General features: G+C 53.5%; 1 protein-coding gene across 1 annotated transcript; it reads right to left on the bottom strand.

The window, feature by feature from the left end:
* Positions 1-68: 68 nt before the first annotated feature.
* LOC132320340 (electroneutral sodium bicarbonate exchanger 1-like) lies at positions 69-14,078 on the bottom strand. Its single transcript, XM_059832619.1, has 24 exons — positions 14,058-14,078; positions 11,581-11,662; positions 10,748-10,876; positions 10,164-10,299; positions 9,790-9,950; positions 9,506-9,685; positions 9,249-9,337; positions 8,959-9,116; positions 8,502-8,589; positions 7,850-7,996; positions 7,579-7,670; positions 6,896-7,070; positions 6,626-6,759; positions 5,763-6,008; positions 5,555-5,660; positions 5,040-5,201; positions 4,242-4,355; positions 3,732-3,893; positions 2,890-3,141; positions 2,182-2,250; positions 1,461-1,634; positions 1,224-1,361; positions 677-777; positions 69-156 (listed from the first exon to the last, which is right to left on the bottom strand). The coding sequence occupies exons 1-24, from the start codon at positions 14,076-14,078 to the stop codon at positions 69-71; spliced, it is 3,204 nt and encodes a 1,067-aa protein (XP_059688602.1).
* Between the last annotated feature and the right edge of the window lie 773 nt (positions 14,079-14,851).

Genomic DNA, 14,851 nt, shown 5'->3' with positions numbered 1-14,851 from the left:
TGCGCCGTCGCTTGCAGAGGAGCACGGTCACGTTCACATGCAATCCTTTACCTCTTTCCTCCCCGGATTCAGACTGTTTCTGTGTTCATAGTGAGAGCCTTCCACACGCTCGTTTTCAACACTTCCTCCGAGATATTAATCTCGCAAGGATCAGTCCTGCAATAAATATTTCACAGAGCAATCCGTGACTACGGGAACTGATGCCACCAAGTGCGTTAGCATCAGCAAGAGGAACAGCGGGGCCCCGAGAATCAAAGCTCAGCATAAGCACGGGAGGTTTTGCTGGATGAGGAGTTTTGCGAGGCAAGCCTGAGAGCTGCAGAGCTACAGCTCCGTGCAAAGGCTCTTGCGGGCGTTTAGCCTTGGAGTGGGCTCCTAAGCCACTGCTGGTACAGATCATGCCTGCAACTCCTCGTTTTTACGTATGAGGATCTCCAGCTACCCTAAAGTCACTGAGGATGCGACTTTTTGGGGTCAGATGGGAGTTGTGCAGCCACTCTGCTTGGAGGCAGAGCCCTGCGATCCCCTCCTGCAGCCCTGCCCGTAGATGTGATTTTCCCACCAAGCTGACTGCTGCTTTCTATGGGACGCTCAAGAAAGATGCAAGTGGAAAAAATTGTGCCAAACACCTTCCAACTAATCTTGCCGGGGGTCCTGGCACTTGGTGGGGCTTTACCTGTCCCTGCTTTGCTTTGGGATATCCAAGTTGCTGGTCTTGCCCAGTTTCAGCAGAACTGAACCGGCAGCAGCAGCAGCTTCCATCATTTTCGGGGACTCCTGACGGAAAAAAGGGACAAATCAAGTTCTCTGTCTTGGATCCAAGTGGAAAAAACCTGAACACCCAGCAAAAACATTGCATGCTGCCCTCTCCTTCTGACTCGTGGCACCTTTAGCTATTAGCGCAGCAGGGTAAAGACCTTTCACTCTGAATTTTTTGGGGGGGGGGGGGTTAAAAACACTGTTACGAGCCAATCTTTCCATCATCATCATCATCATCATCTGTTATTATAAATGACTCATTTAAAAAATTATACCTCTATTCAAGTGTTAAGCTCACTGCTCATTCAGGGAAAAAAAAGGTTAAGATGTGGGATCCAGGCTATTAGGATCTGTTTCTTTTGAGTTCTGATCTTGCCCCAACATGTAAAGACAAGCTGTGCTAGAAACAGGCAATCTCACAGCCCGAGGGAGATGTCCAGCCCCGAGCGCCCAGCAAGCGTTACCTCTTCTTCATTGGCTTCGTTTTTGGCACCGTCCAACTTCTTCTTCTTGCTCTCTGGCATAAGGTCATCCAGGAAGCTGAGCTCTCGCTTTGAGAAGCAGAAATCCATGGCTTTCCGGACAAATACAAGAGCCAAAACCTGCACGAAATAGAGGGAAGATGCGGTGAGGCCAGAGGTGGTGCTACATCTCACTCCAACGCGGCAAACATCCCTCTGCCGAGCGGCACCGCCTCTTACCATCATGGGAAAGACGATGGCGGCACGGGACACCTTGATGGCCCAGAGCAGGACGAGGCAGATCAGCTGGATCACGGTGAAGAAGTGCACCTTTCGCAAGGGGACGTGCCGCAGGTAGATGAAATCCGGCTGGTGTTTCGCCGGCATCCAAAACAGCTTCAAGCGATCGAAGAACTGCAAAGTCAAAGTGGAAAAGTTGCCACCTTGGGACTGCGGAAAGCTTCTGGCCCTCTTGAGACGTGGAGGGAGTTTTCAGGATCTCGCTCGCCATGAGAAATCGTGGATCCCACTATGCTCCTCCTGGGAGCAGCACCCATTTTCCCTTCGCTCCAGCTAGAAACCAGCTTGCCCGTGAGAGCTGCCCACCCACGTGCAATTATGCCACGTTATTCTATGATTAGCTTGTCTTGGCCCACTGAATCCCCCAGCAAGGATTTCCACCAGTGGTAGAAATTGCCTTCCCTGTGCACTCAACTCCCCCATTTTCACCTAACCAAACACTGGCCTGCCCTAACCTGTGTTTAAACAGGGAGCGCTCAACTTGCCCGGTCCTCCCAGCCCTATAGACCTCCTGTGCCTCCTCCAATCTTTTTCGTACACAAAATATTTTCATTGCTTGCTTTCCGAGAGGTTTTTTTCCCATGCCGCTGCTTTTTTCCTGCTTCTACGGAGATGAAATACCAGGCAGCGGACATGCTGCACGCTGTAAAAAAGTCCGTACCTGAATTTCTCCGAGCGACGACACGCCCATGTAGAGAAAGACGCCGTAAAGCACAGGCATTGGTATAAACTGAAAGAAAGAATGCAATCATTTATTTTTTTAAATTGCATTTTCAGTAGTACCACTCTCTTCTACAGGCACTGCCTCAAATTGCCTACAGCTTTCCAGTTTCCACAGGGTTAGAGACGTGTCGGATTTTAACCAGCAGAGCTTTTGTGCCTGCGAGTGAGCTAACGCTCTGCTTTAGGCTGACCGTTGGAGTTATCTTTCATCAGCAGAATCCTATCTTCCAGAAAGGTTGGAGGAAAACAGGCGACCATGCTACCATATGCCACGTTCTGTGACGGTAGAAAAACCTTTCTCCTTATTCTTGTAGCAACAAGCAAAAGCAACGTGCCTCCTCTTAGCCTAGCGAGGAGATTATCTTGTGGGAGGAACACGCAAGGAAGCCCATGGAGATGATTTCAGTGTGTTTAGCTACTGGAACGGCTGTGCTGAGGCATTTGGGGGAGCAAATTGCCATCGATAACGTGCTGAACGGCTGGAAAGCGTAAGCGAGGAGGCTGCTTCCCACTGTGGGTCAAGCCCCAAGGTTTGGGATCACCTCCTCCTCCACTCCACAGCTGCTTGGGCCTGGAGAGAGGGGACTGGTTTTGGGTAACCTCCAAAAAGCTCGTGGCTGTTGGGTGTTTTGCATTTTCCTCTTACCTTTAACACAGAAGTGAAGAAGACAGAGCAGCCCATGAGCACAAAGATCATGGAGCCAGTGACTCTCTGCTCTCGTATCCCCAGAAACTTGGGTTGTTCTCCTGGAGCTGCGCACTCAGACTCGACTTTGAGGCTATTCACGTGGGTGATGGACAGGACGGTGGCAGCCACAAACCAGGGCAGCCCCATCACGGAGCACACCCCGAGCATCACGGCCACCATGAAAAGGTCCAGGTGGTACCCACATCCTTTCTGCGGGAAGCAAAACAAGGAGATGAGCGTCCCACAGCACAAGAGCAAGGACAACGTCGCAAGTCAGGCTCAAACCCCGCTAGAGCGCAAGTCAACTTCTTGAGAATTTAAAACACGCCTCGGAAACAAATAAGGAGGTATCTGCTCTTTGTGCAAGCCCCTTGCATGAAAAGGTGGCAGGAGTTCAGACAAAGTGGATTTGGTTGTGCGATAGCTACTTCTCAAAAGAAAAAAAGAGACCGGGTTTTTTCCTTCATAAAGAAATTTCCACCACTTGCAAGTAGGATGTGACTCTGAGTTATCCCTGGCAGCGCGTCAACACAATTCGATCCCCCATCCACTGCTGACGTTTTAAAACAAAACCACGCTTCTCTATTGCTCCAAGATTAATTTGCTCCTCTGAAAGGCTGCTCATCTGAACTCCCTGTCGTTTGCTCCCTGTGTCATCATTAATGCAGGAGAGCATCCTGCCACGCAGCCTGACGTTTTCCCAAACCAATGCCTTCCCAAAGCATTTGGAATAGGAGCTTCTCCCCGTGCCTGCAGCCCGGAGTGGGTTGGGGATGGGCTCATCTCTTGCAGCCCCTTACCTTCAGCCTGTGCTCCTTCCTGTTCACAATAACAGCAGTGATCTGCTGGTCCATGAAGATCAAGATGGTGCAGAGCAGAGCTGGGATGAGCGCAGCCAACACCGTCCACCAAGGGTTGGGTCCTACGGGGCTGATGAACCACCCGCGGTCGTCTCTGGTAGGCTGCAACAAAGCACACACATCAGCATCATCTCCCAGCCCAGCCACCTCACTGGCTTTGCTTTTCCCCTCCATTCCCATGTCAGAGCACCTCCCAGCCCTGGCTTCACGTCACCCTGGGGTTCAGCACTGCCGCTGCCCTCTTTGCAAGCACCTACAGATACTTCTCCTGGAGGTATCTAGTTTTGGGGCTGTCTTCTCCTTTCCCGAAGGAAACAATGCGCTTGGAGGCAGAAGAGGAGATGGTCGCACCACCAGCATCTCCTCCGGACTCAGCCCTGTCCTGCCCCGGCATCACCTTGTGGCATCCCCAAGGGCTGAAACCAGCTCCCTGCCAAAACACCCCGTTACCTTGAACATATGGGGGACGTGGAGCTTCGGTGATGGGATCCCAATCATGAAGTCCATGAGCACCATGACGACGATGGTGAGGAAAACAGCAAAGTCGCTTACTGTGGACCGTACCTGGGGCAAGAAACCAGAGCTGAAGGGGGCGTCGCAAAGGGGGCCACAACATGACATGGAAAAGTGAGGGACGTCAACGCCATTAAGACCGGTTAACAAAACCCCTCCATGCTGAGGACATGCAGCCAAATCCCTTGGTTAGATACCGTTGCTGTGTTTGTGCCTGTGAGATCTGGTGCCAGGCAATACAAAATGTTTAATTAGGTGGAAAAGGGTTGTCTTAATTGAAACCTTAAAAAAAAAAAAAAATTACAAAAGAAGGAAGCAGATGTCTGCCACGACAGCCACGCTCACAGCTAAAACGGGAATAAGGCACTGAGGCATCATTTGCTCCTCAAAAGGAAGAAATAGTGTCGTTTGCTATGGCAGCTCCTCAGCTGAATCAGCCTTCCCCTTGAGCACATAATGCACAGAAGGTGAAAAAAAGTAACTGTGGAAGACCTGATTTCCCACTGCCTGAGCAAGAGATGGCTCCAGGACAGGTCGCCAGGCAGGTGGGAAATGCTACGATCCTTTTGCGCTCATGGAAATGAGTGAGGGACGTCCACGCTGATGGAGAGCTTGGCCTTCAAGGTCAACGTTTCCCAGCTCGACCGAGTGGTGGCAAATACTGCTTAGTGCTCCAGGAAAGCCATTTTGGGAAATGAGCGTGGAGACTGCTGCTGGCCACCGTCTTCTACCTACTCTGGTTGGGAAGTATCGGCTGGTCTTAAACTTCTTCAGTAAGCTCGACAGCACAAAGGTGGAGAAGAAGAGGATGCAGCACCAGAAGAGGACGTCAGGCGTGTAGGGGCCATTGGGTCCACAGGCAGGTCCTTGAAACTCTCCATGCAAATACCGACATTCCTGGAGAAACAGAGCATCAGGACACAAAGGCAGTGCACGTGCGGCAAGGAAACCTTGCATAACGAGGGGGATATTTCTGCTGCCGGTCAGAAATATTGTCCTGCCACCGCGTTGAGGAGGCGGACAGTTATTACCCACGATGTTGGGCACAAGGTGGACTGGACAAGGTGGACGCTCCTTCCCAGGACCAAGCAGGTTAAAACCACCCATTAGATGTAAGCAATGACTTTTCAGAGCAGCACTAGCACAGCTGGAAGCCCATCACCACCTGAAGGGCTCCGACTTGCGCACCACGCGAATGCCCCTGGGCCCCGTGGCCGCGGCACGAGGAAGCAGTGGCTCGGGGCACTTACGGTCACCGTGAGGTTTTCCCAGGCGATGCCAGACACGTTGATCTTGTTGCTCTCCCAGAAACGCAGGGTTTCATTGCTGGGATGCGTCGGTGCCTCACACTTACAGCTGGGAGGAGAGAAGCCAAGACACGGGTAAGGGAGAGGCGATGCAGGTGCAGCCCTGAGCTCCTGCCAAGGGGCAGGGGCGTTTTAGGAGGAAAAAACCCACTAGTCGATGGTGAGGAAGTCGAGCTGGCTGTGCATGTGCACAGGGTAGGTCTCCCGCAGGTGACTCAGCTTCTCTAGAGCCTCGTAGATGAAGATGAGGCAGATGAGGGAGGCGAAGGCTTCTTCGGTGAAGCGGGTGATGTAGCACACCAAAGAGCTGGCGTCGGTGGCCACCAGCACGATGCAGAAGAAGGCGGTCCACAGCCCGATGCATGCCCGCAGAGAGAGATAGGAGAGCGTGTACTCCCTGGGAAACCAAAATAAAACCAAGGGTGGAAAGGCCAGCAAGAGGCTCCAAGTTGGGGCTTAATGATAAATTTAAATTGCAATAAGGGTGGTTCATCTCACATCGAAGTCATCACAGCAGAAGGACTGTCATGGAAAATACCCATTTCACATGAAAAACTCCTACTTTTTCAATGAAATCATCCAAACTCACAACATTTCAGCAGTAGACTATTTGGCTACCTGAGCAAACTGTATTTCCACTTCCAGCAACAATCAGGCTAAGAAGTGCCTTGTTTTGTACTCAGAGGGAAGCAAATCTTCCCCCATTCCCAAACCAGAGTGATTTGTCTCCTCTTCCTTGTGCAGCCCATCTTGGGCATCCACATCCTTGTGGTTTCTCCTCCTCCAGCTGCTTCGCTTTAAGCCTAAAACCCCCAAATGACCCCATCCATCCTTCAGAGAGCCAGGGCTCTCGCACCATCGCATACTAAAGCAGCAGCGTGCAGCATCTGTGACACACAAGACAACTTCAATCGAACAACTGCCGCTGAGAGAAATGAAAGACAAACATCTTTTCTCCATCCCCGCTGCCTTCTGAAGGCTCTCACAGCACCCGGCCGCAGCAACCAGCCTTACTTGCAGAATTTGTAGAGGATCTTCTCAAAGACGAGCACGGGTCCGGTGCTGCCGAGGATGGTGAGAGGTTGGCCAGCAAAGAGGGAAAACACCACGCCGGTCATGGAGGCGCCCAGCAGCGACTCCATGGCACTCTGTCCGGGGAAGAGAGGCAGCAGTGAGTACAGAAAGCATTAGGGGGAAAAAAAACCCAGAGCAAACTCACTGCAGCAAGGACTTTTGCATGAGTTTTATCCTCCCCCGTGCCACCCAACAGAGAGAGCTGCTCACTATGTGGCCATCGGTCGCCTCCCCCAGCAGTCCCCCGAAGGTGATGACAGGGGACATGCAGGCACAGTAGAGGAAGAGGAAGGACGCCAGACACTGCAGCCTCAGACCATCCCGAAAGTCGCTCCAGAACCACGGGGCTTTTCGCTTCACATCCAGGATCAAACCTCCAAAGAGCCTGGAAGAAGGACAAAATAGAGACAGTTCTCCTGCAAGACCACATGGACTTTTCTTGGCTGCAGAAGGGCAATCACAAGCATGGAGTAATTTTCAGTGCTGAAAAGAAGCCGTCTCCTTCTCCCTTTTTACACCCACTAGAAACTGAGGCACGCCAAAATGCCCTCCAACAACAAAAATAAAAAGAAGAAAAAAGAAAAAACAAGACCTAACCTGAGAGCCCATCCCCTCTTACTGCAACACTCCCTTGCTCTGAGAAGCAGCAGAGCTCTACCTGGAGGTATTTGCACATCTGCTTCCACCCCAAATCAAGAAAACCTGTGTGCACTGATGCTGTGGCTGAGCCCAGCTGCCCACATCTCCCACCTGCCCAGCCCAGGGACCCAGCTGGGCATGTGGAGCCCCTTCACTGAACCAAAAAACCCCAAAAACCTGCTCAAAGGCAAGGTGCATGCTCAGATTTGGGAGGCAAGCAGAAAAAAAACACCCCAAACTATCAAAGCTTGCACCTTCCCGTCCGCTCCAGTTCAGGACCGCTGTGCTTCTCCGGCTTGGTGTGAGAAGCACTGTCATCAAGAGCTCCTGGCATCTTCCTTTTTTCCTGTTCAAATGGAAATAAGAGAAAGACAGCTATTTGTAACCACTGGCTTGTTTTGCTTCTGGTCTGGCCATGTGACTGTGTCAAATAGGGACCTTGTGAATCTGGAGCCCTGAACAGCATCCCCAGCTGCCTGCCGTCCTGCCCGTCCCCCTCGCACCTCCCTCCACCGCAGCACCCACCTGCGAAGGGACGTTTTTCGGGGGCTCGATTCGGATCGATGGATCCCACTCTCCAGGCGGCAAGACCGTGACCTGATCCAGAAACTCATCGATGCCGGCCACGAGGTCAGCCCGGTTCTTGGCTTTATAGGCGACGTCATGGAAAACCTGCCCGTAGGAGACAACCTGCTCAGAGGACAACCCATCTCGCATGCCCTAAGCAGTGCAATAAGCACTTGGCTAAACGCAAGATAATTTCCCCCAAATTTCCTGCTGGCAATGGCAGGAAGTATTCCCCCAAAAGGAAAAATCTGTCCATCGTGTTCCTTGTAATCCTCTCCTCCACGAGGCCCCCCATCCCCCATGGCACACCGCAGCCTGTTGCTTAAAGAGGACAAGTTTTACTGGCCCTGGCAATGCCACCACTGGGGACAGCATGCTGGGGACCCCGGGGAGAAGGACGAGGTGCAGGATGCACCCCGGGTGGGATTTCAGCCTCCAGGATGTGGGGTGATGCAAACGTGCGTGTTTGCTTTGGGGTGCGAACGAAGGGTGGGCTATTTGGAGAGCTGCCGGCAGCGGGGACAGCAAATGCTCTTCCTCACTACTACAGAGACAGGGAGAGGTGAAGAAAGCCAAAAATGACCCAGAGATATCCCTTCTCACGTCGCACCTCATCCGTCATGATAGTAGCCATGGACCTGCCGATCTCATGGTACTGATGGGCTTTTCCTTCTGGTCCAAGCAAAACAAACAGGAACCTGGGCAAGACAAACAAAAGGAGAGAGACGAACGTGTCATGGCTCAAAGAGCACCCAAGGAAATCCCTGGCAGCTCCCAGCCCAGAGCACGGCTCGAGAGGGGACACGGAGGCTCACCGACTCCGGTGATGAATTGGAAATTCATCAAAACCCATCGCAAATTTCATTTTGGGGCCAACTCTCATTCACGTTGGCCAATGGGTTTAAAAGCTACAGCAGGGAAGGGGGAAATGAAGGCAAGGAGACGTGGCTGGCAGAAACGTGCTGGCTCCCGCTGGCCTTGTTCCCTTGGGATGCCAAACTGGTGCATGCCATCTGATGTTTTGTTGGGGGGGTTTGAAATAAAAACTTTGTGCTTCTCGTTCAGACCTTGTTGGGATGGGAACTTCCGTCATGCCCGAGAGGAGGACAGCCGGGGTCAGGCGGACAAATGCCATGATGGGCTGGCGAAGGAAATCCAGCTCTCCTACGAGCACGTTGGACGCTTCAGCCCCGCTGGGAATTTTCTTCATGAAGTGCAGCTCCGCCTGGGCACAACAAGCCATTTTCAGGCAATTACCCCAAAAGCAAAGCCCACAGCACCCTGCAGCTCCCTCTGCAGCCAAGGTTGCAACAGCAAATTCGGCCCTGAAGGCCTAAGAAAGCTATGAGTGTCTCACCTTGCTTAAATCCGTTGTGCTGGTCTCATGGTTCACCCCATTTTTAGCTTCCACAGTGGTGGGAGAAGGATGAGGGGTAAGTGTTTGAGCTGGTAGAAAAAAGAAAGACACTCAGAAAGACGGACAAGGAGCAATTGGGATGCTTCTCCTTTGCTAGGACAAACCTAATGGGGCCAAAGCCCTGCAGAAACCCTCATCTGCTGCCAAAGCCCTGCAGAAACCTTCACCGGGTGCCAAAGCCCTGCAGGAACCCTCACCTGGCTTGTCGAGGAGGTGCAGGTCCGACCCCTTCTTGCTCACATCAGCAAACGAGCGGAGAAGGTTGTTTCTTTTCTTCTCGTTCTGATGGTGGTGCTTCTTCAAAAGAACTTCTCCAATTTTTGCCCGCGTGCGCTCGTCAAACTCCGTGAGCTGTTCTTGCTGGCCCAGGATCAGATCTGAGCATGGCACAGGAAAATGAGGCAGGGTTTGATCTGTGAAGGAAGGGCACAGCGGCGAGCCAAGCTCGACCGTTCCCGGAGGGACGCGGCACCCACAGTACCTGCGATCTCTTCGATGCTGTTGGCACTAATGTCCAGCAGCACCGTGCCATTGATGATGCAGCTCCTCAGCTCAAAGAGGCTGTGCAAGGACAGCGTGGCCACATAGGGCTTGCTCCAGCGCTCGCCGCCGTCTTCCACGTCCTCCTCAAACTTCAGCCACCTGCGGACATCGGGTGCTGTCAGCCCCATTGCAAGGAAACAGCCCCAGCTCTCCAACCCCTTTAACAGAGCTACAGGTAGCAAGAGGAGACGGCTCCTCGCATCAGCACCTACAGCTGCAAAAGCTTCGTGTCCTGCGGAGCGGAAAGCAGAGCCCGCGTGCACTGCTGGCGCAGGGACTCCTCTCCCACCACAGCCGGCAGCAGCGATTTACCTTGCCGTTTCCTTCCACTCGGCATCTTCGCCCTCTTTCACGCAGATCTCATCCAGCTCGGTGAACAAGGCGTGAGGGACATGCTGCTCGTCCTCCTTGGTCCTGAGGATGAACTGCACCCGCTGGGACGGGGTGCCTGGGGGCAGAACACAGAGACCCGTCCCGTTACCATGCTCGAATATGGCCCATCACGCTCACATGCAAAGCGGGCATCAGATCGGCACCAGTTCAGCCACAAATATTGGGCCGGCCCCTCTCCCCTGGCTCTGTTGGGGCTTGCACAGAGCCACGGAGAAGGAGAAGCATCTATTCCACCCCTGCACAAGGATGGGCAGCTTTCCTTCCCCACATTTCCATTTTTAAAGCAGGCATCCCGCTGAGGAAGGTGAGCCTAAATCCATTATACATTTAACTACCTCAAAAAAAAAAGATGAAAGTTTTGAAAAAGAGGGTCTTGTTAAATAATGCCACTTTCCCTCGGAAGAACAGCAAGTCACTCAAACTAGCCACATGGACCTGCTTGCAGAAGACCCCAGCGCCCATGTAGCCCCAAGGAGTTTAGTGAACGGGGTGGCGGGACTTACAGTGGTAGCCCCGCTCCGTCGGGGCACAGTCCTCCTCCTGTTCCCGATGCTTCTGCTTGTGGGGTCGGTGATGCCGGTGGCATTGCCCCACCAGCGGCATCTGCACGCCGGCGTACAGGGTCCGGTGGCCTGCAAAAAAGCAGCATTTGCATCACTCGCGATATTGGGGAGATGGATGACGCAGACACCACGGTTAAATCAGTGCAGCCGTCCCAGGAGGAAACACCAATTTTGTTTTCACTGGATCCCTGAATGTCACAGACCTCTCCTTTTTTCCAAGCCTGTTTTACTCGAACTTTGCAACAACAGAGCAACAACAAGTGATGGCTCCCCCAAAAGTGCCCTGAAAGCATCCAACCTCTTCTCAAATTCCAGCTTGGGCTGGCCAACACTCAGCCTTGCTCATTAAGCAGTGACAGAAGGGAATTCTTTTTAAAATCTTTGTATGGCACAAGGCGACAAGAGAAGATCCAATCAGTCCCATGATAAGGAACTCCAGAAGAAAAGAAGAAAAGCACAGCCTCGCGCCTGCAGCTGTCCAATTATTCTCCAGACCTCTCCAAGCCAGGAGCAGCCTCTGCGAGTAAACAAGCCGTGAATTATCCAGCCCCATGGCTAAAGCTCACACCGTGACCTCCGCGGGGGCTTTTTCCCTCTGTTGAAAAGCCGTAATATTAAAACACGTGAAAATAACTGTGCTGCTTTATTAAGAAGCACGGCAGGTTTTGCTGCACATGATGTCACACCGAGTGAGGGACATTGTAGGGACTTTGTGCAACGGGAAAAGGCGCCGGGCTGGTGGCCCCTCTACCAGCATCTCAGCAGAGACTCACCTTCCAACTCCTCCTTCTCATAGTGAATCTTGGCACTGTTGCTCCTTCTCCCCTGGTCAATCAGTGCCTCCTCGTCATGCCTCTGTTTAGCAATGAGAAGAAGGTAAAAGTTGGGGCTGGGTGTCTAGAGCTCCCTTGCGTCCTGCCGGCAAGTCTCCTTCTCTCTTAGACACCGTTTTGCCTCCGTGCTGCGACCAGGGACGCTAAACCTGCCCCTGGCAGCCCTCCCCAGTGCAAAGCATCTCCCCCTGCCCATCCTTCTGCCCTCCAGGGAAATGCCAATGGGATTTCGGGGAGAGTTTTCCCCCTGTTTGGGGGATGCTCAGCCCTTCGGCTGTGCTACCTGTAACTCTTCCAGAAGTGTCATTTTGTAAGCCCCGTTCTGGTTCATCCTCACGTCGGTCACCGGTTTGGGGGGATAATTGAACCTCCAGATCAATCAGGGGGCCAGAGTCCCCCGGGACACCTGGACAGCTCTCACTGAGAGGAGCTCAGTGGCACCCAGTGTGCACCAACTCCAGAGACACAACAAGTGACCGTTTATGGCATCACAATCGGTGATGCGTATCCAGGCAGTTATTTAAAGCCACGCACCCCAGGACTCTTCCCGCTTGGAAAACTTAGTGGATGGGGAGAAACCAGCTCTGTTTTGGGCAAAAACTAGCCGGAATAGAGAAAAGGGGTGTAAATGCCGCATCCTGCTGGGCCAAAAGGCATAAGCAGCGTTTGGGTGTATTTAAAAGCACAAGCTGCCAAAATACGAGAGAGGTGCAAAGCCTTGGGGAAAATACGCCTTACGGGGCAAAATACGCATTAGGAGGAAACATAGGAGGAAACAGGACAAGTGAGCACCTCCGGCTCTGCGGCAAGATGCTCTCAGCGTCCCATGGCCCTTCTGTTGCAGCATCCTCGAAATCGCGGCAAGCCTTGCGCGGAGATGCCACCGAAGGAAAGGGCCCCGCTCAGAACTCACTCGGTCCCGGTTAGGCCACTCAAATGGACTCGGAGCGCTTATTTTGTTGAGGAAATTGCTGGAGGAGTTAAGGGTTTCGTAGAGCTGTGGGGTTGCGGACCTGTGGCCTTGGGATGGGATGGAGCAGGAAGGGGAGAAGCCTCCGGAAAGCAGTTTATCCCATCCCAGCATGGGCACCAGCACTTGCAAACGCTTTGCCTTCCCTCTCTGTCCTTCTCCGCTGCTGACAGGTGCCTGCAAAACATCACATTGTCAAAACTGGGCTGGGCAAGGGGATGCCGAGCTTTGCATCGCTCACTTTGGAGTTTTGGAGCAGCCAGAGTTGTTCCGCTTAGCACTATTTCCTAAGCACAAAGCTCCGGTTGGCTGCTTCGAAGCTGCTTTTGTTGGGAGGCTGAAAGCAGTAATTGCTTGTAAAACTGAAATCGGAAATCACTGGAGCAAAGGAGGAAGGTCCGACTTTTCGGGGAACGGTTCTCTTTGCAGAAGGTGAGTGCCTTTTCCTCCCTTCTGTACTACCAACCTCTGAAGAAATCAAACCAGAGTAATGAGTGCTTGCTGACAGGCACCCAGCAGTCTGGTTTTCAGCAAATAAAGGGTGACGATTGGGCAGCCTCACTATTACAATGTGCCTCGTTCTTCTGTATTTGTCCAGACGAGCTCCCTTCTGGCTCTCTACCAGCCCACGCAGGGACATTGCCATGTCCCCCCCAGGATTTCTCGGCTGTCTCAGCCCAGAGACGGGCTGCACGGGGACGTGGCGGGGCAGAGTCAGGAGGGGGCCATGCTTTGGGCACGGTGCTGAGCCCCACTCCACGCTGGCGGCTGCGTGGCAGGAAAAGCCTTTGGGGACCTTCTGCCGTGAACCTCAACATCAGCTCTCCATCCTGGAGCTGGAGGAGGTTGAGCGAAACCTCGGGGCAGCACCACGCTCCCTCCCAGGAGCAGCAAGCAGGGACCAGGGCGGAGGCACGAACCCACCGCAGCCGAGCAAGACGTCGGGCAAATGATATGGGACGGGATAGTGCATATACCTGATGTCAGGAACAAGCCTGGCCGGGCTTGGCAGACCCCCTGAAACCCAAAATTATTTCTATGGATTTATTACGGCTTTTCTGGAGGATGCTCCACACAGTGAAGTACTTTGCAGGACACAGCCCCTGCCCTGGCCACCTCCTGCAGGGAGGCTGCCAGATGCCACCACGTGCATTAAACCACCTTTTCTCCCCCCATCCTTCCCTCCTGAGCAGATGGCAGTCGTACGAATCCCAAAGCACCCAAAGCTTCGCCTCCAACACCAAGCGGCACTCGGAAGGCACCTTCACCACTCTTAGGGATTTACCCACGCCGGCCACCCTAACAGGGGCCGACCCTGGGATCCCGCTGAGAAGGCAGAGTCCCAGGGAAGGCTTCCCATCCCTCTTTGAGGAGTTCTCGGGTGACAGCTCGAGCTGGCTGCCTCCGGAGAGGGACCCCTACCCCCACTCATGCCCCCCAATTATACCTGTACCACCCAGCACCCCATCCCCAGGTCCAATCCCGAGGCCGAGCCCTTAATTCTCCCAGAGGGACATCACCTTCCCTTGGCTTCCAGCTCCGGCCTGGGGCTCTTCCCCAGCCTCTCCCTCCACTTACTCCAAACCCCACCCTCAGCACAGCCCCACACACACTCCCCTCCTCCTTCCTCTGACCTCTCTCTTCCTTAATCCTTTCCTCACCTCCAGCACACTATACAGAGGGAGCCAGACGCACCACCTCCTCCACTGACTTCCCTGGCCAGGCGGGGACACGGTTGGAAAAATACTTTGGAATACCCGGAGCTGCTCAGCTCTTGCGGCCTAAGGCTTCAACTCCTTCAGCTGCTTCCGCCTCCCTTTTCTCGGGAACCGCTCCCGCGGCGCTGCAGGACAGCAGCTGTCCCCTCCGACAGTCACCATGCCACGCTGGCAAAAGTCAACCTACAGCTTGCAAAACCCCATCCCGTAAAAGCCGTCTGATTTTGGCCCTGCTTGGGGATGTACCCCTTTCTTCCTTACAGAGCAATTCTGTAGTTTCTTTTCCCCACCCGTTTGCAAGGAGCAACAACTTGCCCTTGGCATTTGGGGTTGGCTTCATGCACGAACAGGCTCCCGCAGAGGATGGGACAAGCCGATGGCAGGAGGGCTCGTGCACCCGTCCCAGCTGGGCACGAGGCACCAGTTGCAGACGCCGAGAGCCTGGAGCACGTGCTGAGCCCACAGCAAGATGCAGGGCTGCAAGGGGACCTTTTCTTCTGGCTTGTCCTCTCCTCCCAGGCTC

This window comes from Gavia stellata, chromosome 35, assembly GCF_030936135.1.
Source record: "Gavia stellata isolate bGavSte3 chromosome 35, bGavSte3.hap2, whole genome shotgun sequence".
Classification (NCBI taxonomy): domain Eukaryota; kingdom Metazoa; phylum Chordata; class Aves; order Gaviiformes; family Gaviidae; genus Gavia; species Gavia stellata.
This window is presented reverse-complemented; position numbering and strand designations above follow the sequence as displayed.

Excerpts from the sequence above, each read along its gene's own strand:
- LOC132320340 (XM_059832619.1), bottom strand. The coding sequence starts at position 14,078 with ATGGGGTGCTGGGTGGTACAG. Across the intron at positions 10,300-10,747 it reads GACGGAGCGGGGCTACCACT|GCACCCCGTCCCAGCGGGTG; the intron begins GTAAGTCCCGCC and ends TTCTGCCCCCAG. Across the intron at positions 778-1,223 it reads ACGAAGCCAATGAAGAAGAG|GAGTCCCCGAAAATGATGGA; the intron begins GTAACGCTTGCT and ends TTTTTCCGTCAG.